The sequence below is a fragment of the Hemiscyllium ocellatum genome, chromosome 8 (genome assembly GCF_020745735.1).
Source record: "Hemiscyllium ocellatum isolate sHemOce1 chromosome 8, sHemOce1.pat.X.cur, whole genome shotgun sequence".
In the NCBI taxonomy this organism is placed as follows: Eukaryota; Metazoa; Chordata; class Chondrichthyes; order Orectolobiformes; family Hemiscylliidae; genus Hemiscyllium; species Hemiscyllium ocellatum.
Genome location: NC_083408.1, coordinates 78,331,587 through 78,355,918, shown reverse-complemented (window position 1 = coordinate 78,355,918; position 24,332 = coordinate 78,331,587). Strand labels below are relative to the sequence as shown.

The 24,332-nt window shown below is 39.5% G+C and overlaps 1 protein-coding gene across 2 annotated transcripts in view; it reads left to right on the top strand.

Annotated features, from left to right (window-relative positions):
* The window catches only part of tecpr2 (tectonin beta-propeller repeat containing 2), a 119,562-nt gene that overhangs the window by 41,848 nt on the left and 53,382 nt on the right, over nucleotides 1-24,332 (top strand). For both annotated transcript variants that reach the window (XM_060829253.1, XM_060829252.1), the window contains exons 9-13: nucleotides 677-1,698; nucleotides 2,070-2,253; nucleotides 2,526-2,699; nucleotides 17,604-17,784; nucleotides 19,580-19,721. In XM_060829253.1, the coding sequence (XP_060685236.1) occupies nucleotides 677-1,698; nucleotides 2,070-2,253; nucleotides 2,526-2,699; nucleotides 17,604-17,784; nucleotides 19,580-19,721 (1,703 nt within the window). The remainder of the gene's footprint in view (nucleotides 1-676; nucleotides 1,699-2,069; nucleotides 2,254-2,525; nucleotides 2,700-17,603; nucleotides 17,785-19,579; nucleotides 19,722-24,332) is intronic.

The window sequence follows — 24,332 nt, the reverse complement described above, 5'->3', positions numbered from 1 at the left end:
CCCTTGTTGACTTCTTTAATCTAAATTAAGGGTTATCTAATTTAAATATGCAAACCCACACTGAGGACTTCACTGATAGTTTGCAAAAACCTGAAGTGATGCTGTTGATATTAATGACAGCCATCAAATTGGCATGCAACTTTTCAGAGTAGAATCAGATTTACTGCCTACTAATTTGGACAATTACAAGGCTATATTTCTAAGGTGGTTCTGCTTATTATTCTAATTATAATAAAAAATAATGTGTTTGACACACATTCTCTCAACTTGAACATTTTGGTGGGGTACACTGGAAAAGTGGTTGGAAAATTGGTAATTGGATGGCATAAGTTTACTATCATGAATTGAAGAGAGAGAGAGAGAAGTTAAATTTTATTTTAAACTGGTTTGGAATTGCTCTGTTCAAATATAGTAATGTGATCCATAATTTGGAGAAGTGCACATAATGCCATGGAAAATTTTACAGCATTGTTCTAGATGAATATAGTTTCTGTATGATGGAAGGGATTTTTTTGGCTCATTGAGGATTTTATTTTAATCAATAATTTGTAATACGATGCTGCAGTTATATATTGTAGTTACAGGTTATGTAAAATTGCTTTTTGATCTGATTTTCTGATTTTCCTGCTGCGAAGTGTCTCTGTTTATGAATAATTGCATTTTGTTTGTCATACAGCAAGTTCTGGATCTGAAGGCAGTTTTGTAAAACATGAAATTGACTGTTCCAATAGTTCCCAAAGTTCAGAGCCAGCACTGTTGAGTGACTTTGCTTTTGAAGGCTCCATAACCACAACTTGTGACTTGTCTGATCAAATGAGTTTGTTGAGCAGCAGCCTGGATCACTTGATCACTGATTTTTCTGAACAAGAGAGCCACATTGGTACAGAATTGGATACTTTTTTGCAAGAGGAATGTAATTCCAATATTTTTGGTTCCATACAACCTCCTGAGTGTACATCAACATCACAGGATGGCCATCTCCCATCAGACAATTTAGCAGAATCTTTGAAGACTGCAACTACAATGAATGAAAATACATCTTCCTCTGATTTACATTTTGCAGAATGTTTAGATACTGTATCTTCTGTCAAATTGGAAACTTTAGACAGTTCCTGCAATAAAAACAAAGATTGCAGAGGCGAGGTTTCAGTGTCAAGTTCTGAACCAGTACTTAGACAACAAGCAAATTCAGTTAGCACTATGTTTGATGTGGTTTGCAACAGTGAACCTTTGGAATTAAGATCTCAAGATCCAGAAAAATCTGTGTTGTCTGGTGGCCTAAATTTGCAAGGATCTTTAAGTGAAAGCTCAGAGTCTTTCTTGGATGAGCGTCATGCACTACTGATGAGAATTCTTTCACCAGACAAAGATCACAACAGACAAGAAATCAATGCATTTTCACAGTTATGTGTGTCATACAATGAACCCAATTTATCAGATAGAACTGAATCTCCACAACCTTTTGAAACTGTTTGTTCAGTTGATAATGCTATCACAGATGAAAAGAAGGTCCAACAACAACTTTCATCTTCCAGTGATGATGAGGATATTTATGGCCATGGAGGACCTCCTTCATTATCTGAACCCAGTGTGACTGAACACATTCTCACTTCTGATGCTGAAAAATCACAAGGTTCAGTTTTTCAAGATCTGAATACTTCCGTTTCAGATGAAATGGAGCTTTTAAAATCAGATCAGGTGAAGCAAAAGCTGTATTTGTTTTTCTTTTAATGTTTACTCTTGAAATTAAAAATTAATAAATTAAATATGTTCTATTTTTAATTATCATCTGTTCTTTAATATAACATGTTACCAAAGAAAAAGCAGTTGGCCAGGTAAGCACAAGACGTTGATTATTTAAGAGTTTTGATGGCAATGACATAAGTTTGAAATATTTTAGTCAGTTCTATGAATTCATTATTAACTTAAATGTGGAAACTGAAAAACCTATTTTTGAATAAGGCACATATGTTTTGAAATGAGAACATTGGCACTGGTTCTTGAAAGGACAAGTAAAGGAAAATTCATACTAAAAAAATCATTGACTTATGTTTATTTGGTGTTTTTAGTTTGCTGAGAGTTGGATGGGTTACTCTGGCCCGGGCTATAATATCCTCAGCCTTGTGGTCTCCGAGAAGCATGTCTGGTGTTTAGATTACAAAGGTGGACTATACTGTAGCCCGTTTCATGGTACAAGTTTGCGGTGGCAGAAGTTTGAGGATGGAGTGCAACAGGTGGCTGTATCACCATCAGGTCAGTGAAAAAATGGTGTTGCTCTGTTGTACAGAATTCCAGATATTTGTAGAATTGAAGATAGGAACTTGTCAGCTCTCTCATTATACATTTCTAATGAAATATAAATTATGTACACGCAAATAGTTTAAAAAGTGCTTGAGGGAGAATGTAGTAATTGTACAATTAGAATATATTCTGCGCCTTGTTTGCAAAGCATATATTGATTAAACTAAAACCTCCCGTATTTTAATTTTAGACATCTTTGGAATTATTTTACTTTTCAATAACAGGTGTGCTGTTATGGAAGATTGAACAAAAATCTAGCAAAGCTTTTGCCTGTGGTAAAGTGACAATGAAAGGGAAGAGACATTGGTATGAGGCTCTACCAAATGCTGCATATGTTGCTTTAAGTGATGACACTGCATGGATCATCCAAACTAATGGAGAACTCTATCTACAAACAGGTAGATACAAACAGTGATGCATTTATTATTGCAATCATGGATATTATCTCATCAAAGTGTTCAGAAAAGCTATTGAACACAACTGGAACAGGTGAGTCTTGAACTTATTCCTTCTGGCTCAGGGATAGGACATACTAGTGTGCCACATGAGTCCTTATTATTGCAGTCATGTGCTTGCAGCAGAAAGTGTTTTCCTCGGTAGGTATAATTAATCATTCATAGATTCCATCAAAACCATGTTTCTCCTTAGTCGGTGCACTGTTTACTGCACAATTGGATGTGCTTAAAATAAATATATTTAACATTTATATTTCTATAGTTTCTTTCGCAATCTCTGGTTGTGCTGTCTTTAGGCAATCCCATAAATTGGTTGTGTCCCCAATAAATTAGGAAAATTAACAAGATATTGCATTTAAAAAGAAATAGAACTTTTAAATTTTAAAGGAAGTTTCTAAGGCCTATTGCATGGTTATACAGAGCTGAGAGGTTGGGACAAATTAAATAGCTCTTTCAAAAAGACAAGGTGGACATTTGGGATGAACGTGTTATGTGATCTTGTGGAGGTCCAGCCTATAGTACTTTATCGTACTAAATGAATATTGTAGGAAAAGCTTGAGCTTTTCCATTTAGGTTGGTGCCATTCTTTGCTCAAGGGAGATGATGGTCGACTGGTATTAATGTTAGATTATCAATCCAGATATCCAGGTAATCTTCTGAGGACCCATGTTCAAATTATTGAATTTGAATTCAATAAATATCTGTAATTAGGGAAGGAAACTGCCATCCTTACTTGGTCTGGCCTACATGTGTCTTCAGACCCATAGCAATGTGGTTGATACTTAACTGTCTTCAGGGAGATTTATGGATGGATAGTAAATGCTGGCCTAGCCAGTGATGCCCACATCCTGTGAATGAACAAAAAAATTAGAAGTTCTGCGGGATGAAAAGAAAATCATGTGTTGGCATGCAAAAGAGTTGTTATTTAACAAAAATTTCTTTAAGTCAAAATGTTCAAACTATTTCTAATCAACATTTTTTTGGGGACTTGAACCCAGACCTCCTGACTCAATTGTAGGCATACTACCACTGCACCACACAAACCCCTCAAAAATATTTAATTTTTTCCATTAACCTATTTCCTGATCAATCTGTCTAGAGCTGAGGCAGGAATTGAACCCGGGTCTCTGGCGCTGTGAAGCAGCAGTGCTAACTACTGTGCCACCATGTTCCACCATAGAACACACCAGATGGCCTCCTCCTTCAAAGACTGCAATTTCCCCTCCCACATGGGTGACAACACCCTCCAGCGCATCTCCAATTCCTGCATCTCCACCCTTGAACCCCACCCTTCCAATCACAATAAAGACAGAACCCCCCAGTCCTCTCCTTCCATCCCACCAACCTCCAGTAGGGAGACAGGACGCCAACTTGCGAAACATTTAGAGAATATCTCTGGGACACCCATATAGAATAAACTCACCATCCTGTGACTGAACACTTTATCTCCCCCTCCCACTCCGCCAAGGACATGCAAGTCCTGGGCCTCCTCCACCACCAAACTCTAGCCACCCAATGCCTGGAGGAAGAACGCTTCGTCTTCTGCCTTAGGACCCTCCTGCCAAACGAGATCAATGTGGATTTCGCCAGTTTCCTCGGTTGCCCTCCCCCATCTTGTCCCAGATTTAACCTTCCAACTTGACACTGTCCTATCTGTCCATCTTCCTTCCCATCTTTCCGCTTCATCCTTCTCTCTGACCTATCACCTTCACCCCCACCTTCATCTACTTATTGCATTCCCAGCTACCTTCCCCTTCCAGTCCCACACCCCTCCCATTTATCACTCAGCACCCCCATGGGCCATTCCCTCATTCTTGATGAAGAGCTTATGCTCAAAACATTGACTGTTCTGCTCCTGTGCTTTTCCAGCACCACACTCTTCAACCTGGGTACATAATCTTAGGTTAAAAAGTAGAAAAATAAAGAAATAAGTTAAAAGGTTTATTGTTCATTCTTGTCAGTATAAAGTAGTAAATAAGAAATTAAAATTTTGTCATACATTTTTTGTCATACAGTAAATCTCAAAATATTTTTTCTCTTTATTTTCAACTGCTTCTTTCTGCTAGCCCTTTTCTTCCCATCGGCTTTCAACTCTTCATTGTTGCTGTCTGTGTTTCGAGCCTTTTTTAAAAAATCTGTGGCAGTGTGTACAAAGTCATTTCAGTACCATGTGCTTGATAGAAGGCTTTCATTTGATGTTCCCTTCCAAAAATATTTAAGATAAATGCAGCTAATGTCATCGAGTTACTATTTAAAACTGGATGAACAGAACGTGTTGATCATGGTAAGTAACTTGCCCTTTATTGGAATGAGGGGGAGAATGGTGGCAGCACTTTTTACTAAGATGCACATTGAGGTATTATACTTTCTAGGGAAGTGACAGTGATGCACAATTGTTGCATAGGAATGCTGGTATTTTATAGCATGGTTTATAGAATATAAAAGTCATGGTATATAATTAATTTATATAGAATTCTTCAGTGCTGTGTGCAGTTTTCGGCTTCACTTCATAGGAAGGATGTTGATGCAAAGGTGCAGCATAAGTTTTTCAGTCTGAAGAAATAGTCTCAAAAAGAAAGACATAAACTTTGGAGCTGTTTGGAGAAATGGAGATTGAGGTGGCATGATTGACTGCAAAAGATTGGGAACAAAACAAAAATAACATCTATCTTGCAGGAGAGTTGTGAAATTGGAATACAGTATCAAAGGTGATGATTGAAATGGAAACTATGTTGAGTTTTAAGAACATTGCTAAGAACGAGACAGAACTTTGCACCTTCCATTCATCAATACTGAAAAGCAAACAAAATGTTTTTCCCTTTCATCATTGGTGAAGTAGCCAACAGGCTAACTTAAGGAGTTAAGGTTGAAAGGAAAGCTACTTAGTTCTTCGAGGACAAGCTGTAAGCCAGAAGATTGGGAACATATTACGAACCAAGAAAATATTACTGAAAATAAATTGGTGGAGAAATTAGAATCTGACAGTAAATGAGCAAAAAATTTAAAAGCAGACAGTCAGAGCTTTCAAAGTATAAATAAAGAAAATAGCTAAAATGAGTATGTCCCTTAGAGGATGACAGTAGTGAACTACTAATAACAGTATACATATTATCAGAGGATAGGGATTAGTAGTATGGATCTGTATTCATATTTGGGCACAAAACGCATCTCAAAGTAACAAGAGGAAAAACCACGGGGTAGAGGGAAGGGAGGCACTTAAAACAATCAGTCTCTCCAGAGAAGTACTGCGAAAACTCATGAGATTAAAGGCTATCAAGTCCTGGGGCACTTTTCAATTCTGAAAGTGGAAGCATTTGTACAAACTTGTAAATGGGCCAATAAATCATAGGGTGCCTGATTGACCTCAAAATGTCAAGGAAACATTAAGGATCTCAAAAGTTTAAACAAGCCATTTCACACTAATACTACACAAGTGGTGTTTTCACTAATAGGATACTATTATCAGTCTGAATGGACATTCTGCACAGTTGAGCATTGTCACGTATGAATTGCCTTTAATGCCAGCTACAGAAGCCGTACATTCTGATGATTGCAGTTGACACTAAGATTGGTGGAATAGCAGGTACTGAAGGGAATTGTCAGAGAATACAGCAGAATATAGATAGATTGGAGAGGTGGGCAGGGAAATGGCAGCTCGAGTTCAAACCAGGCAAATGCGAGCTGATGCATTTTGGAATATCCAAATCAAGAGCGAACTATGCAGTAAATGTACAGAGAGGTCTGGGTGTTCAGGTCCATTGTTCCCTGAAGGTGGTAACACAGGTCCATAGGATGGTCAAGAAGGCAAACAGCATGCTTTCCTTCATCGGACTGGGTATTGAGTACAAGAATTGGCAGGTTATGTTACAGTTGTATAAGACTTTAGTTCGGCCACATTTGGAATGCTGTGTACAGTTCTGGTTGCCACATTACCAAAAGGATGTGGATGCTTTGGAGAGGATGCAGAGGAGGTTCACTAGGATGCTGCCTGGTATGAAGGGTGCTAGCTATGAAGGGAGGTTGAATAGGTTAGGATTATTTTCATTAGAAAGACGGAGTTGGAAGGGGGACCTGATTGAGGTCCACAAAATCATGAGAGGTGTAGACAGGGTGGATAGCAAGGACCTTTTTCCCAGAGTGGGCAATGCAATTACTAGGGGTCATGAGTTCAAGGTGAGAGAGGAAAGGTTTAGGAGAGATTTGCTTGGAAAGCTCTTTACGCAGAGGGTGATGAGTGCCTGGAACGCATTGGCAGCAGCAGTGGTAGAGGCGGGCATGATAGCGTCATTTAAGATGTATTTAGACAGATACATCTGTCTAAATATTGGGATATAGGCCCTTAGAAAATAGGTGGCAGGTTTAGATAGAGGATCTGGATCAGCGCAGGCTTGGAGGGCTGAAGGGCCTGTTCCTGTGCTATAATTTTCTTTGTTCTTTGGCTGAACAAATCAAATAATACATTGCTCCATAATATGAAGGGCACAGGCAAATTCGACCAACTCATATGAAAAACCCAAACCAAAGCATCCACCGATGGATATGATTCTACAATTAATCAGCACTTTCTGAATAATACTGAGTGTATTAATACTACACTAACAAAGTTTGTGAGAAGATTTGTAGCTCGGGTGCTTGTTTTTGTGGTTCTGTTCGCCGAGCTGGGAGTTTTTGTTGCAAATGTTTTGTCCCCTTTCTAGGTGACATCTTCAGTGCTTGGGATCCTCCTGTGAAGCGCTTCTGTGCCGATTCCTCCGGCATTTATACTGGTTTGAATCTGCCGCTTCCGGTTGTCAGTTGCTGTCCGCTGCAGTGGCCGGTATGTAGGGTCTAGGTCGATGTATCTGTTGATAGAATTTGTGGAAGAGTGCCATGCCTCTAGGAATTCCCTGGCTGTTCTCTGTTTGGCCTGCCCTATAATAGTGGTGTTGTCCCAATCGGCCCCTAGGGGAGGCCAAACAGCGAACAGCCAGGGAATTCCTAGAAGCATGGCACTCATCCACAAATTCTATCAACAGACACATCGGCCTAGACCCTATATACCGGCCACTGCAGCGGACAGCAACTGACAACCGGAAGCGGCAGATTCAAACCAGTATAAATGCCGGAGGAATCGGCACAGAAGCGCTTCACAGGAGGCTCCCAAGCACTGAGGATGTCACCTAGAAAGGGGACGAAACATTTGCAACAAAAACTCCCAGCTCGGCAAACAGAACCACAACAACTACACTAACAACTAGTATAAAATAACCACTTCAGCTGAAAACCTGGCTGATTTATGCTGCTACAGGCTACAAGTATGGATGATCGGGGACTCGTTTTCTACAAGCAAAAGAAATATGCTGAAGCCTTACACATTTTTCTGCATTATCCAGAGCTACGTTGCCTGTAGCTTTATCTATGGCAGTACCCCAGTCAATTAGTCAACTTGCTTACAATCAATTTGTACCCTTTTCACCTGTGGTATAAGTTTCTACTGTTATGTCTCCCTGGGGTAGCACATTGGAAATCAAGCCTCTGTATTCCCAGAGATGTCAGAGAAGTTTAAAAACATTTATATGAAGTCCTCAGTCTACCTGTCTGATAGACCTAAGTTAACAGAATATGGACCAAGTTTCTGCACCTAACTGAAACTACTATTTATAACACTTGTTGTTTACATAGAACAGTGCAGCATCGTACAGGCCCTTCAGCCCTTGATGTTGTGCCGACCTTTTATCCTACATTAAACATACACACCCTTCATTTTACTATCAGCCATGTGCCTATCCAAGAGTCGCTTAAATGTCCCTAATGCATGTGACTCTACTGCCACTGCTGGCAGTTCATTCCATGCACTCACCTCTCTCTGTGTAAAGAACCCATCTCTGACATCTCCCCTAAACCTTCCTTCAGTCACCTTAATCTAATGACCCTTCGTGATAGCCATTTCCACCCTGGGAAACGGTCTCTGGCTATCCACTCTATCTATGCCTCTCATCATTCTTGTACTTCTCTATCAAGTCACCTTTCTTATTTCTTCTCTCCAGTGTGAAAAGCCCTAGCCCCTTCAACCTTCCTTCATAAGACATGCCCTCCCGTCGAGGAAACATCCTGGTAAATCTCCTCTGCACCCTCTCTAAAGCTTCTACATCCTTCTTATAATGAGGTGACCAGAAATGAGCACAATATTCCAAGTGTGGTCTAACCAGGGTTCTTTTGAGCTGTAGCATAACCTCACGGCTCTTAAATCCTCCTGCTATGAAAACCAACACATCATACCCCTTCTTAACAACCCTATCAACTTGGGTGGCAGCTTTGAGTGATCAATGGATGTGGACCCCAAAATCCCTCTGTACCTCCATACTGCCAAGAATCCTGCCTTTAATCCTGTAACCTCCATTCAAATTCAACCTTCCAAATTGAATCATTTCACACTTTTCCAGGTTGAACTCCATCCGGTTCTGCATCCTGTAAACATCCCATTACAACCTACACTGCCCTCCACACTATGCACAACTCCACCCATCTTTGTGTCATTGGCAAACTTACTAACCCACTGTTCCACTTCCTCTCCAAGTCATTTATAGAAATCACAAAGTCCCAGAACAGATCCCTATGGAATTCTGTATACAGAAAGCCAAATTTCCCTGTATCCCATGCCTCCTTTCTTTCTGAATGAACCTACCATGAGAAACCCTATCAAATGCCTTGCTAAAATCCATATACACCACATCCACTATTCTACCTTCATCATTGTGTTTTGTGAGTTCCTAAGACTGACTGGTCTGTAATTCCCAGGATTATCCCCATTCCCTTTCTTGAGCAACGGAATAACATTTGCCACCCTCCAATCATATGGTACTACTCCAATGGGCAGTGTGGATGCAAAGATCATCGCCAAAGATGCAGCAATCTCTTCCCTCTCTTCCTGAAGTGGCCTTGGGTATGTCCCGTCTGGCCATGGGACCTATTTATCCTCATGTTTATCAGAATTTCCAGCACATCCTCCTTCTTAACATCAACCTGTTTGACCATAGCAGCCTCTTTCACGCTGTCCTCACAAACGACAAGGTCCCTTTCACTAGTGAATGCTGAAGCAAAGTATTCATTAAGGACCTCCCCTACCTCCTCCAACTCGAGGCACAAATTGGCTCTACCCTCACTCTGGCCATCTTCTTGTTCTTCACATAAGTGTAAAACGCCTTAGGGTTTTCCTTAATCCTACCCACTAAGGCTTTTTCATGCCCCCTTCTAGCTCTCCTCAGTCCATTCTTCAGTTCCTTCCTAGCTCCCTTGTAACCCTCTAGAGCTCTGATCCTTGCCTCTCCTCAACCTCTTGACTAAATGTTCCATATCTCTTGATGTACATGGTTCCTTCACGCTACCATCCTTTCATTGCCTCAGTGGGACAAACCTGTCCAGCGCTTTCAGTAAATGCTCCCTAAACAACCTCCACATTTCTGTCGTACATTTGCCTGAGAATATCTGTTCCCAATTTATGCTCCACAGTTCCTGCCTAATAGCATTGTAATTCCCCTTCTTGGTTAAATACTTTCTCATACGTCTGCTCCTATCCTTCTCCATAACTATAGTAAAGGTCAGGGAGTTGTGATCGCTATGACCGAAATGCTCTCCCACCGAGAGATCTGACACTTGACGTGGTCCGTTGCCAAGCACCAATTCCCATCTGGCCTCCCCTCTAGTCAGCCTATCTGCATACTTATTCAGAAATCCTTCCTGGACACACCTGACAAAGTCTGCTCCATCCAAACTATTTGCACTAAGGAGGTTCCAGTCAATATTAGGGAAGTTGAAGTTACCCATGACAACAATCCCTGGTACTTCTGCACCTTTCCAAAATCTGTTTCCCAATCTGCACCTCCATGTCTCTGTTGCTATTGGGGGGGAGTCTATAGAAAGCTCCCAATAAAGTGACTGCTCCTTTCCTGTTTCTAACTTACAACCATACTGACTTAGTAGACACACCTGCCTTGACAACCTCCCTTTCCGCAGCTGTGATATTATCCTTGATTAGCAATGCCATTCCCCCACCTCTTTTACCTCCTCCCTATTCCTTTTGAAACATCTCAACCCTGGAACAATCAACATCCGTTCCTGTCCCTGTGATATCCAAGTCTCTGTAATGGCCACAACATCATATCTCCAAGTACTGATCCATGCTGTAAGTTTGTTACCCTTATTCCTGACACTTCTTGCGTTAAAATAGACTTGGGGCAAAGTTGCAGAATGATGGGTTGAACTATCAACTGTTTGTCATTCCTTACAGACTCTATGCACATTATATCTGCTTGTTCACCAGCTACCCCATCCTCTGATCCGTAGCTCCAGTTCCCATCCCCTGCCAAACTAGTTTAAACTCTCCAGCAAACCTCCCACCCAGAATATTGGTACACCTCCAGTTCAGCTGCATCCCATCCTCTTGTACAGGTCCCACATTCCCCAGAAGGAATCCCAATGATCCAGATATCTGAAGCCCTCCCCTCCTACACCAGCTCTGCAGCCATGTACGGTTACCTGTCAATGCATAACTCTGTAAGTTAAAAATCTAACTCCCTTCTAACAACACACCCCCTTCCTGACACACACAGACAAAACCATTGATTTTATGGATGCAGGGGAAAATCTACTGAGAAAACAGTGCAATGGCACATGTTCAGGATTCAGTGGAGGGGTTCCTTTGGTTGCCAAATCCTTTAGTTCTCTGAGCTATTCCTTTAGGTTCTTTCACTTCTTCAAAGGAGGCACAGAAGGACTGGTTTACAAATTATAAAATCTCTGACCTATTGGTTAAAAGCAACAGCTTACAGTAACTGGTGAAAAGGCACTTAGATTTCTTTAACTTCAAGTGTTTTACTGCAGAAAGATGCACACCACATTTCAGATGTCTAAGGGCTCTTCACTGTTTCATTCATATCCACAAGCTGCAGAAAGTCAGACTTAATGATCCTTGACATCCATAACTGACCATAACTCCACAAATCACTTTCTCTCTCTCTCTCTCTCTCTCTCTATATATATATATATATATATATAAGATACATGCATTTCATAGTGTTGCGCTATTTATTTCCATCTTCCCCATTGCTTGTAATGCAACAGTGTAACATGACTTCCCAAGAGTTTCAGAAACTTGCTTTTTTTTTAAAGTAAAGCACTACTTTCCTCAGACTTCTGTTGTAAAACAGTCCTTTTCCCAATTCAGTCCACAATCAGAATTAAACATTGAGTCATTGAGACATACACATGGAAACAGACCCTTCGATCCAACTCATCCATGCTGATCAGATATCCTAAATAAATCTAGTCCCATTTGCCAATATTTAGCCCATATGCCTCTAAACCCTTCCTATTCATATAGCTCTCCAATTGCCTTTAAAAGTGTTGTAATTGTACTAACCCCCACCACTTCCTATGACAGCTCATTCCATACATGCACCACCCTGTGTCCACAGATCCTTTTTTATATCTTTCCCCTCTCACCTTAAACCTATGCCCTCAAGTTTTGGTCTCCCTGACCCCAAGGAAAAGACCTTGACCCTATCCCTGCCCCTATGTTTTATAAATCACTATAAGGTCATCCCTCAGCCTCTGACACTTTAGGGATAGCAATAGCAATAACAAGATGTGATTTTTAAAGCGTAATAAAATAATGCAGGTGCTGAAAATCTGAAATTAAAAAATAAGTGCTAGAGAAACTCACCCCCTCTGAGAGAGAGAAAAACAGCTGATGTTTTCAGCCTGATATGACTTCTTCAGAACTCACAGATCTTTACGCTGTTAAAATTTGGCGTTATTGCATTTATCCTGCTGAGTACAAAATGGATAGCATGTCAACAATATTCAAATTCTGTACAAGCAGTCTCTGTTTTATAATATTTGAAGTGGGTCTAAGTATTTTTTGCTCACTCTTTTATAAGTGTGTACGATATAATCAAAAACAGGACGTTGCAACTTTTTGCTATAATGCTATTACCTAGTAAAATGCAAACAAAAACTGACATGCATATTGTGTTTTTGATGACTTTCAGCCATCTCAAATCACTTTTCAAAAGTACTTAAATAAAAGCAAAATACTATACATCTAAAATAGGAACATAAATTATTGAAGAAACTCAGCAGGGTCTGTGGAGAAACAAATAGCATTTTGAATATAGTGTGATTCTTCAGTTCCAAAGAAGAATCTTATTGGACTCAGAAGTGTTAACTCTATATTTCTCTTCCAATGCTGTCCAACCAGCTGCTTTTCTCCAGTACTTTTTTATTTCAAAAGTCTTCATTGCTTGTACGATAGAAAACACAGCAGTTAATTTACATGCAGCACGCTCCCACAATCAGCAGTGTGATATTGATCAGATGGTCTCTTTTTTTGTGATGTTGATTGAAAGATAAACTTCAAATAACTTCATTATTCCTCACAATTGTTCTGCGAGATCTTTTACACATACCTGAGCATCATCTCTTCCAAAAAATGGCACCTGTAACAGTGCAACCCAGGAGTGTCAGTCTTGGTTATTATGCTCAAGTCGTGGAGTTGGACTCAAATCTGGAACATTGTGTTCATAAGGCAATGAGACTTGGAGCAGAAGTAGACCATTCAACCCATCAAGTCAATGCCATTCAATGAGATTTTTAATTTAATAATTCTCCACTCAACTTTGCTTCCTTTTCCATAACCCTTGGTTCCCTTACTAATTAAAAATCTATCTATATCAGCCTTAAATATCCTACAGCCAATCCTCAACAAGTCCTTGTCATTAAAATCTTCCACAGATTGGCTACCCTTTGAGAAAAGAAATCTCTCCTCTTCTATGTCTTCAATTCGTCACTCCTCACTCTCTGAGAATATAGCTTCTCAGAAGGGCAAATAAAGTCTTTGTATCTACCCTGTCAAGCCCTTAAGAACCTTTTTTCAATAGGGTTGCCTGACATTGCGGTTTAAAACAATGTGCTAAACTCCTAACCAATTCAACACTTTTCCATAAAATCCCTAATAAGTCATTTTACTGTATCTTATCAAACCTGCCTCATTAACTACCAAATCCTCCCCTACAGCATATTTCGCTTCCAATTCCAGTTCCACTTTATTCCCCAGAACACCTTGTCATTTAAACAAAGGACCAGTAACCCTTGCAGCCATGCCATCTTTAAATGGCTTCTATGCACCCAGATGAACATTAGCATTCCAAAGCTGCCCTGCTTGGTCAAGGATAGTTTCAGAAGTTGTTAGAGACATCCAAGAAACCAAGACATCCATTTCCTTCCAACCCCCAAAAATATCATTCTACATTCCACTGCAATTGTCAAAGTAATAAACCTGCTGCCAGTGTTGTTTATTGCACACCACTTCTGAACACTGGTCACAACAACATTTTTCTCTTTTTTTTTCTTGTTCATACCACCAGCATGTCTAGTACTGCCACATTGTAACAGCCAGCTACCACAGAAGCTACCTTTTTGACACCGTATTCCAGGTGTGATCAGACTAGTGACATATAGTTACAGCAAGGTTATCCTATTTTTGTGCTCCATTCCCTTTAAAATAAAGGCCAGCAATCCATTTGCACTCCCTAATACTTGCTGAATTTGGATGCTATCTTTTCGTGATTCATGCATGAAGACCCCTAAATCAATTTATACTGCAGCTTTCTGCATTCTTTCTCTATTTAAAAAAATATTCAGCTCATCAATTCTACTTGCCAAAATCTATAACTTCAGATTTTCTCACATAATATTTCATCTGCCATACTTTTGTCTGCTTACAACCTGGCTGTATCCCTCCATAGATTCTTTGTGTCATCTACAAACTTGGTGATAGTACATTCACTTCCCTCATCCAAGTGATTCATAATGCATTGTATTTAATTGGGGCAGCACTGATCCCTGTGGGATTCCACTAATGCAATTCTCTATCTTCTATTATTTAGCCAATCCTCTATCCATGCTAAATTGCTACTTACATAGGCTATTATCATATTTTGTAACCTTATGTTATGAAAATGTGGGTGTACAGTAGTTAAAAGCTAGCAGAACTACCTGACAGCACCAGGTGTTCTGAACAAGATACAATGTAATCTTTTAGTCCAGCAGCTGGTATAGCTAGTTGCCTGGAGACAAAAACAAATTTGAATTAGGCCAGTTTAAATTATACCCCAAAAAAAAACAAACTCCAATCAAGTTTGAACTTAGTATACTGACAATATTAAAAGCCAATGACAATCCGGTGCTTTGGGGGTATAAGACTGGGAAAAGTTGAACAGTTGAGGGAGAACTGCCAAGCCGCCAGCATGTACAGACTGCCCGAAACACAACTCTCTTAAAGGCTCATTTATCTATCAACGATCTGTGAAAGAAATCCGAAGAAGAAAATCTCCAGAGGAAGATACAAAGAGAAGATTCGATAGCTGCCTGGTTTTGAAATTTGTATTTTGGTAAATCTTAATCAGAGCCTTTATCAGACTAGTATTGTCGATGGGGAAGGTAAAAGATAGTTTAGAGAAATGAGCTGTAAATAGTTATTAGTTAATTATTCTCTATTATACTTTAAGAAATAAAGTTGTCACTTTTTACTTTAACTAGTTCTTGGCCTCAGGAATTTTCACAGATTACCGCGCAGGTTAAATCTTTTCTGTGTTGCTGGTTTAAAATTAGCAGGCGGGATTTACCCCCTGTCGTAAAACTTATGAATCGTGTCTTATACAATATTTTTTGAAAATTCGAACATGTTAAAATAACTGCTTCCCCTTCATCTTTCCTGCTTGTTACTACCTCAACAATTATCTCCTCTAATAAATATGTCAGGCATTATTTCCCCATCCTGAAGCTGTACTGACTCTGATTGGATTAATTGTTTCCAAATGCTCTACCATCATATCCTTTATAACAATCTCGAACATTTTTCCAATGACAAATGTTAAGATAACTGGCCTGTAACTGCTGTAACTTTCCCAGAATCTAAGGATTTTTGGAAGATTACTGCTAGTTCATTCATTATTTACGTAGCTACTTTCTTTTGTAACCTAGGATCCAACTAATCAGGTCCAGAGGAGCTTTAACCCCGTTAGTTTCTCTAGTACTATTTTTCTAGTGGTAATTTTTATATTTATTTCCTCCTGACTTTTTGCTGCTTGACTCTGTATCGCTCGAAGTCTTCTAACCTAAAGGCTGATGCAAAGTGTTTATTTAACTCCTTTGCCATTTTCTGGTTCCCCATTGATTATTTCCCAACCTCATTCTCTAAGGGGCCTATGTTCAATTTGGCCTACCCTTTTTTCAGATATTTAAAGGAGCTCTTATTGTATATTTTTGCACTAGAATTCCCTCAGTTTGTTTTCTCCTCCTTTCTTATTTTTTGTTTATCTTTTGTTGGCTTTTAAAACTTTTCCCATCTTGTAATTTAAATCTGAGAGTGCAGCAAGTGATCTGTAGCTATCCCCTAAAGCTACACTAACTCCCTTCTCTCACAGGAATTTAACTATTTAAAGATTCTAGTGCACAGTCTGTCTGGCTCTGTTGTATTACTTACAAAGTAAGATGGTTCTGATTGTGGAAGGTTCGTTCTCTCTACTCCCGTGCAGTTGTGCAAACGTGCCACAGGGGAGTGACCTAGTCCCAACCAGCTTCAGCTGTTTCATCAATGACCTTCACTCCGTCAGAAGGTGGGGATGTTTGCTAATTTTTCAGCACTGTTCTCAACTCCTCAGATGCTGAAGCAGTCCATGTCCAAATGCACCATAATACCAAGGCTTGGCTGACATGGCAAGTAACATTTGTGCTACACATGGCATATCCAGGCAACGGTCATTTCCAAAAAGAAAGATTCCAACCGTTGCCCCATGGCATTCAAAGGCATTACTATCAATGCATCCCACACTGTCAATATCCTGGGAGTGACCTTTGACCACAATCTGAACTGGACTAACCATATAAATTCTATGATTACAAGAGCATTTCAGAGGCTGAGAATCCTGCCGTGAATTTCTGTCAGCCTGACTCTCCAAAACCTGTCCAGTATCTACAAGGTACAAGTCAGAACTATGATGGAATATTCTCCACTTGCCTGGATGGATACAGCTCCAAGATACTTGAGAATTTTATTACCATACAATCAAAGTAGCCAGCTTGATTGGCACCACATTCGCAAACATTCAATGCAGTGTAGCAGCAGTGTATACCATCTACAAGATTCACTGCAGCGACTTACCAAGATTCCTTCAACAGCACCTTTGAAACCCACAATTATTACTGTCTAGAAGGATAAGAGCAGCAGATACCTAAGAGTTTCACTCCAAACCACTTACCATCCTGACTTGGAAATATGTCACTGCTCCATCATTGTCACTGAGGCAAAATCCTAGGACTCTCTTCCTAACAACACTGTTGGTATGCCTATATCAAATGTACTGTTATAGTTCAAGAAGGCAGCTCACACCACCTTCTCAAGAGCAATTAGGTACAGGTAATAAATGCTGGCTCAACCAGTAAAACTACACCCCCTGAATGAATGAAAAGATATCCTTTATGCAATAAATTACTTCATAAGTTGTTATTGTATTTTGACTGTGGTTCTCTTTCTAATTTGGGGTGACACCTCAGAACAAAGGTTCATTAATTGACTCTTATGTACTATGGGTGACTGATTTAGCACCTTTTAGATGTCTTAATGCAAGTTTGTTCCTCTTCTGTTCTCGCTTCATTTTCCTCTCATTTTTCCTGACTAAGCTGTTCATTTGACTAATCTGAGATCTTCATTCTTGTCCCTTTTGCATGTTTGTTTAACAAGCTGAGGTGAAGAATACAGTGGAATATAATTGTAATCAGCTTTGTTTTTCTTTGTTTCCCTATCTTGAGGTCTTAGTGCTGACCGACCTTGTGCGAGAGCAGTGAAGGTGGAATGCCCTTGTCCATTAGTGCAAATTACTTCCAGAAATAATGTGGTATGGGCATTGACGGAACAACGAACAACTCTCTTCAGGAATGGCATAAGCAGTTTTTGTCCAGAGGGTGAACACTGGATTTCTGATATTGTAAGGTAGACTAATTTATACTGATATGAAATGTTGTTCAGATCATTTCATTTTCAGTGCTTTCTGAAAATGTTTAGCTAATATCCACTTTCATTTTACTTTTGAGATTCTGATTTTCATACTGTAATTTCTAACCACATAATTGGAAACCATACTGTGGTATATGAAAAAAGTTGTAATTTGAACCACAAATACTGTTTAACCTTCTTTAGTACTTGTTTGGAATGTCAAAACTAAGCTTTATAAATAGGCCACATAAAATTATTGGCCCTGAGTTTGCAACTGTATTGGTAGCCAAGTTTCCCATTCACACTGAAAATGTTGCTGTAAATTCCATCCTCATTCCAATGGACTGCCTTAGAGCATTAATCGCCTTGAACTAGGCTTCCTGCTGTTATCTAAAGAGAATGTCCCAGCTTCAAGTACCAAAGGAGAGCCAAAAACTGCAGAACAGGTAAACTGGGTGTATGGAATGGGGAGCGGATTCTGGATGGACCTAAGATGGAGAAGCCTTAGTGTTAGGCAGTTGGAAACCCAATAGGAGAGTGACACCCCTGTGGGGAGGGGCAACTTCATGGAATGGATATTCCTCAGATTAAAAATGCAGGCTAGTGAAGCAGGCACTTACCTCTCCTCTTCCATTGTCACCAGGTCATGAGGCAAAATCACTAATTTATCATGACATAAAAACTATTAATGCTCTATTCTACTGGGTTTCCAACTGCCTAACTCTAAGGCTTCTCCATCTTAGGTCCATCCAGAATCCGCTCCCCATTCCATACACCCAGTTTACCTGTTCTGTATATGAATGAAAATATTAAGCTGTGTTTAATCAAAAGGAACTACATTTTTAACAATTTACTAAGTGATAGTAGCTGCTAGGCAACTTTGACTTTGAAGAACTATTATCCTTCATTAATGCAGAATCCAGTCCCTTAAAATTTAAAACATTGGAAATACCTTGTGAAGCTTCCTGTTTCATTAGCCCCCTCTGCCTGAAAGAAATCTAATAATTTGAACATCAGTCTTTACAGTTATATACCTTATATACTTTACAGCTATCACCTTTCTTTTGACTGATTGCTAGCTTCCTCACGTTTAATTGCATTTTGTTTTAAATTGTTTCATATAAAAGGGGTAGGTTTGAAATATTAGCTTTGTGTAGTTCACAAAGTATTAATATTTTAAAATGTAATTTAACATTAATAACTAGTACTTCGCTGTGCTGCAGTACTACCAGGAAATATTAAACAGAGTTGGGCTCTCCTCTCAGTTCAGTGCTTCAAGGGAATGTTAAGGATTGAGGACACTAATCAAAAAAGAACTGGTGCTCTGACCCACATCTTCCATCACAAAAGAAATGAATTGATCATTTCAATGTAGTGTTGTTAGCTCTTGCTGAATACAAAATTGAGGCTTGACCTGAAAAGTAGTTAATTGTAGATAAAGCATTTTCAGATGTTAATTCTATGCTTTTTCTATGGTGTTGCCCAACTGATTTCGATAATCTACTTCTTTTAGCAGGTCAGTATAATGTAAACAACAAGGCAAGGTTGATTATTTTATTGCTGCAAGTAGTAATATTAAGGCATCTGGAACAACAGATTTGCCAAACCATGACAAAACATAAATACGTACAGAAAACAATGTGAAATTTGGGCATTTAAAACAGATTGTAACTATTGTTCACTTGCACTGATGCTGATGATTTTATATCCTCATTATTATACTTCTTTCTCAATTAGTTCTGCTGATCAAAAAAAAGGACTAAAGTATCTGGATTTTCCTCCCATTTTGTAGTGAAAAGCAGATGTTGGAGTTGGTGTGTATAGCATTGGGAGACCAGCAAACAGTCTGGGCTTTAGACACAAATGGCAACCTCTGGTTTCGCACTGGCATCTCTTCAAAGAAACCTCAAGGTGAAGATGAGCACTGGTGGCAGGTAAAATTTTAACTGTTGTCGTTGATTAATCTCTAAATGTTTATATTGGGTGTCAAAAATGCTGATCTAAACCTTGTGGCTAGTGGTTTTATAAATAATGTAGTGTGGAACATTTACAGTGCACACATACAGACATGTTTTTAAAAAGGCTGTTTTAAATGGCTTTAAAGTAGGCCATCTATGTAATAAATGTGGCTATGAATGGTAAGAATTTTAAGATCTGTGACCATCTTAAATAAGACTTCCTGTAAGGTGATTGCTGGGAGATATGCAACTTATATTAAATGTTCTACTGACAAGTTTCCACCATGAAAATAAGTGGGTGGCACAGTGGTTAGCACTGCTGCCGCACAGCACCAGAGATCCGGGTTCAATTCCCGCCTCAGGCAACTGACTGTGTGGAGTTTGCACGTTCTCCCCGTGTCTGCGTGGGTTTCCTCCAGGTGCTCCGGTTTCCTCCCACAATCCAAAGATGTGCGGGTCAGGTGAATTGGCCATGCTAAGTTGCCCATAGTGTTAGGGAAGGGGCAAATGTAGGGGTATGGGTGGGTTGCGCTTCGGCAGGTCGGTGTGGACTTGTTGGGCCGAAGGGCCTGTTTCCACACTGTAAGTAATCTAATCTAATCTAATAAGTCTGATAGAGTTTCTTAGTGTTAATGAATTTGATAGTGAGATATGTTTCTTTCATGTCCAGATATTCTAATCTGCGAAAATAGCAAACGTGAAATTTCATAACATTATTATCCACTATTGTTATGAAGCATTTGCTGAACTGACTTTGCACAGTTATATACATTTGCACTTGTTGTAAAACTGCTTGATCTCCATCCTTATTTTATTTACTATTAGAATTGCACTGTAAACATTTTAACAAGAGCTGTCAATATTTCAGTGCACTAAAGAAATATTGTGGTTAGATATATTGTGTAGATTAAAGGTCTTCCCCGCTTTGGCTTGATTTTACAGTCAGACCTTGAGGAAAGCTGCCCAGAAAAATCTAGTTATCCCTGAAGCATAGATTTCTGCTATTATGATGTAACAGGCAGCAGACAGACTAAACTTCTTTGAGCCCATCTATCCATAATATTCACATTTCTCAATTTAATTCTGATTCTGGCACCAACTACAGTCAGTTCTTCTGTGGTTGCATTCTTGTGCAACCCTGCATAATAGAAAAATCGCAAGTTAGAAACAGCGCTTAAAGTGTTGGCAATGTAATCATGTTATAGCCAATACAGGTTTTAAAAGTTTGCGCAGTAGAAATAGCGTCCCCAATTCGTCAATCATGAATTAATGTTGACGAAACGTGCATTACAACAACCTGTGCAGGGGATCACTGACATCCAACAATAATAATGTCATCAAGCAGGCTAAGAGATCAGTCATATTAAAGAAATCTCAGGCAACCAGAAAATAAAGTGCCCTGATTATGCTTCACTATTTGATCCTTTTATAACAAGTGAAATGAAGATTATACAAATATTTATTACATTAACCCAGAAACTTACACAGAGAAAAATACGTTTTGTTAAAAATTTATGAAATTCTCATTATGGAGAAATAAGGTCCATTAATATAAGGCAAAACATAAAATTACTTTTTCAAGGTTGAAGATATCTTTATGTGAACTGTCAATAATAAGCATGTGCACTACTAGCTGGTTCTGGTCAGTCACCTGTTTAAATGAACAGAAACAATGCAGCAATCTTTATATTTACTTAATGTTGGCTCCGGGGTCCACCTTCAAGTTCTTCTTTTTCAATGAATGTGAATGATTGGCAGAGGAAACAGATATGCACAAATTACAGAATTTTTTTAGGGCGGCACGGTGGCACAAAGGGCGGCACGGTGGCATCAAGGGCGGCACGGTGGCACAGTGGTTAGCACTGCTGCCTCACAGCGCCTGTAGACCCGGGTTCAATTCCCGACTCAGGCGACTGACTGTGTGGAGTTTGCACGTTCTCCCCGTGTCTGCGTGGGTTTCCTCCGGGTGCTCCGGTTTCCTCCCACAGTCCAAAGATGTGCGGGTCAGGTGAATTGGCCAAGCTAAATTGCCCGTAGTGTTAGGTAAGGGGTAAATGTAGGGGTATGGGTGGGTTGCGCTTCGGCGGGTCGGTGTGGACTTGTTGGGCCGAAGGGCCTGTTTCCACACTGTAAGTCTAATCTAATCTAACTAATAAACGAAAGTTTTTAACCTGATTTGGGAAACTGACAATTTTTATCGTCAGTAGGATTTTTTGCCACATTATTTGGGTAATGTCCTGAAGATTAATTCCTGAAAACAGTAGGAAGATTAAAAAACCCAGAGTTTAGCAGTAAAGAAACAGAGTTGTGGTTGAGTTAATAACTAATTTAAATATTGAGCAAAGAGGGAAACAAACTCCAAAGGACAACAAAATAGTCAGTGCAAAGAACCAGCCAGTGCTACCACCAACTCCCTGGACTGAGTCAGCATGAGGAGCTGGAAGGGAATTCAAGAGCAGGGTAGCTGGTGCGTTGACTGAGAAGACAATGGCATTATCGGTAGACTATTACTTCAGAAACTTGTGTAGTACTCTGGGGAGCCAGCTTTGAATCTCAACATGGTGGAGTTTGAATTTCAGCAATAATCTGAAATTGAGAATCAAAAGGTAGCTGTTAAACCATTGTCAATTGTTGGAAAAACCCATCCAGTTCACTTATATCCACACCATACAATCCCCAAAAAGGATTTGCTGATCCTTTCTGTCAACCCAGCAAATGCATAAGGCCAGGACCTGTGAACTTTCCCATAATTGTCCTGTAGGAGGAGCAAAAGCAACCCACTGCAAACTGCAGTGATTGCCCAGTCCGTGACTGCATGCTTCACTCACTAAGTTGGCGCTGGTCCTCACTGCAACACTGAAGACGGCTCTGATCTGGAGCCATGGACAGCCTGACTCATTTACGTTGCATAAATTTCATCACAATACCTAAACATACTGTTTGTTGTTCAAATGTGTAATTTCATGAAGATATTATTAAAATATTCCCTGATTTTGGTTGAGCTGACTGACGTGATGCTAAAAGACCGCCCAATCTCAACTTGATTCCTTGAGAAACTACGTAAATGTAATTAATTGCTCCACTCCAGGAAGTTGATGCAACCTCAATTTTATGAAACTCTGAAATGCAATTTGAATAAAACAAGAATCAGACCTGGCATTATTCCCTTTTTTAATGCTTCTGAGCATTAACACTTTGCATTATCACTCAAGTTCTGATAAGTCTTTGACCCTCTTTTCTTCTCTATCTTACCCACAAACTAATTAACTTAAAAATATGTGTTGTGTCTGAAATGTGACAGATCTGAATTTATCGATGACATATGGAAAGAATAAGAAAGAAGATAGTGTTGAATCTCCCCTACATTGATTCAGCAGTAAAAGCCAAAGGGGACATTTTAATTCCCTGCCAGAATTTTGTCAAATTTTCATTTGAAAAAATCTATTTGAAAGTCTCTGCTAGAGACCAAACTAGTATTAACTGCTAGCTCTCATTTACATTCCACTTACCAGCTGCCTGCCTGAAAAGGGTGTAGACTTCAGGTAATTAGTCAGTCTGTGCTTACAAGAGCAATCATGCACTGAATTTTATGACATGCAACTCACTTCCTAAGTCCTCAAAGCATGTCCACCCACAAGGCAGAAGTCAGGAATGCGATGGATAGCTTTCTCTTTGACTTAATGAGTGCAGCTAAGAAGGTCAACACCATCCAGATCAAAGCAACCCATTTGATTGGCAAACCATACAATTCCTTCAACATTCACCTCCTTCACCAGCACACAGTGGCAGCAGTGTGTACCACCAATGAGATACACCACAATAACTCACCAAGCCTCCTTCAATATCTGCGAAACCTTTGCCCTCTACCACCGAAAATGGTGAGAACAGCAGTCTCATGGAAACACAGCCACCTCCATGTCCCCCTCCAAGAAATGCTCTTTCCTGCTTTGGAAATTGATTGTCATTCCTTCATTATCACTAATTAAGATTCTGGAATTCTCTTTGTAACAGCATTGTGGGTATCCCTACACCACATGGTCTGCAGTCATTCAAGAAGATAGTTCACCACAATCTTCTCTAAGGCAATTATTGAAGGGCAACAAATGCTGGTCTATTCGGCAAAGCAAAATGTCCCATGAATGAACTGTTTTAAAAAAAACCTCGAAGGACAGTTGTAGCGGGCATATTAAAACACCTTTATCTGCAATTCCTTCACCAATCACAACCATCCTGACTTGAAAGTATGTAGATGTTTAGAGGAATAAGCATTCATAGTTCTGTAGTACTGATTGTGTACATTAACAAATATTTTGTGTCTGTTGAATAAATTTTATTTTGATAAACTCATAATTATGTTTAGTAAGAATACTGGTTAACAGAACTTCGTTTAAAACTTGATATAGACGATGTATTTAATTACTTATCTTACTAATTAGGAGAATTTTTTAAAATTTTGATGTGGATGTGAAGTGGTGGGACCAGAGCAATAATGCACTCTTCCAACCTTACTGAACAGCATCAAGTGTTAAAGTTTTGGGGTGTTGAAATATACTCTGAATACATTATATAATGTTTTTAGTTAAACTC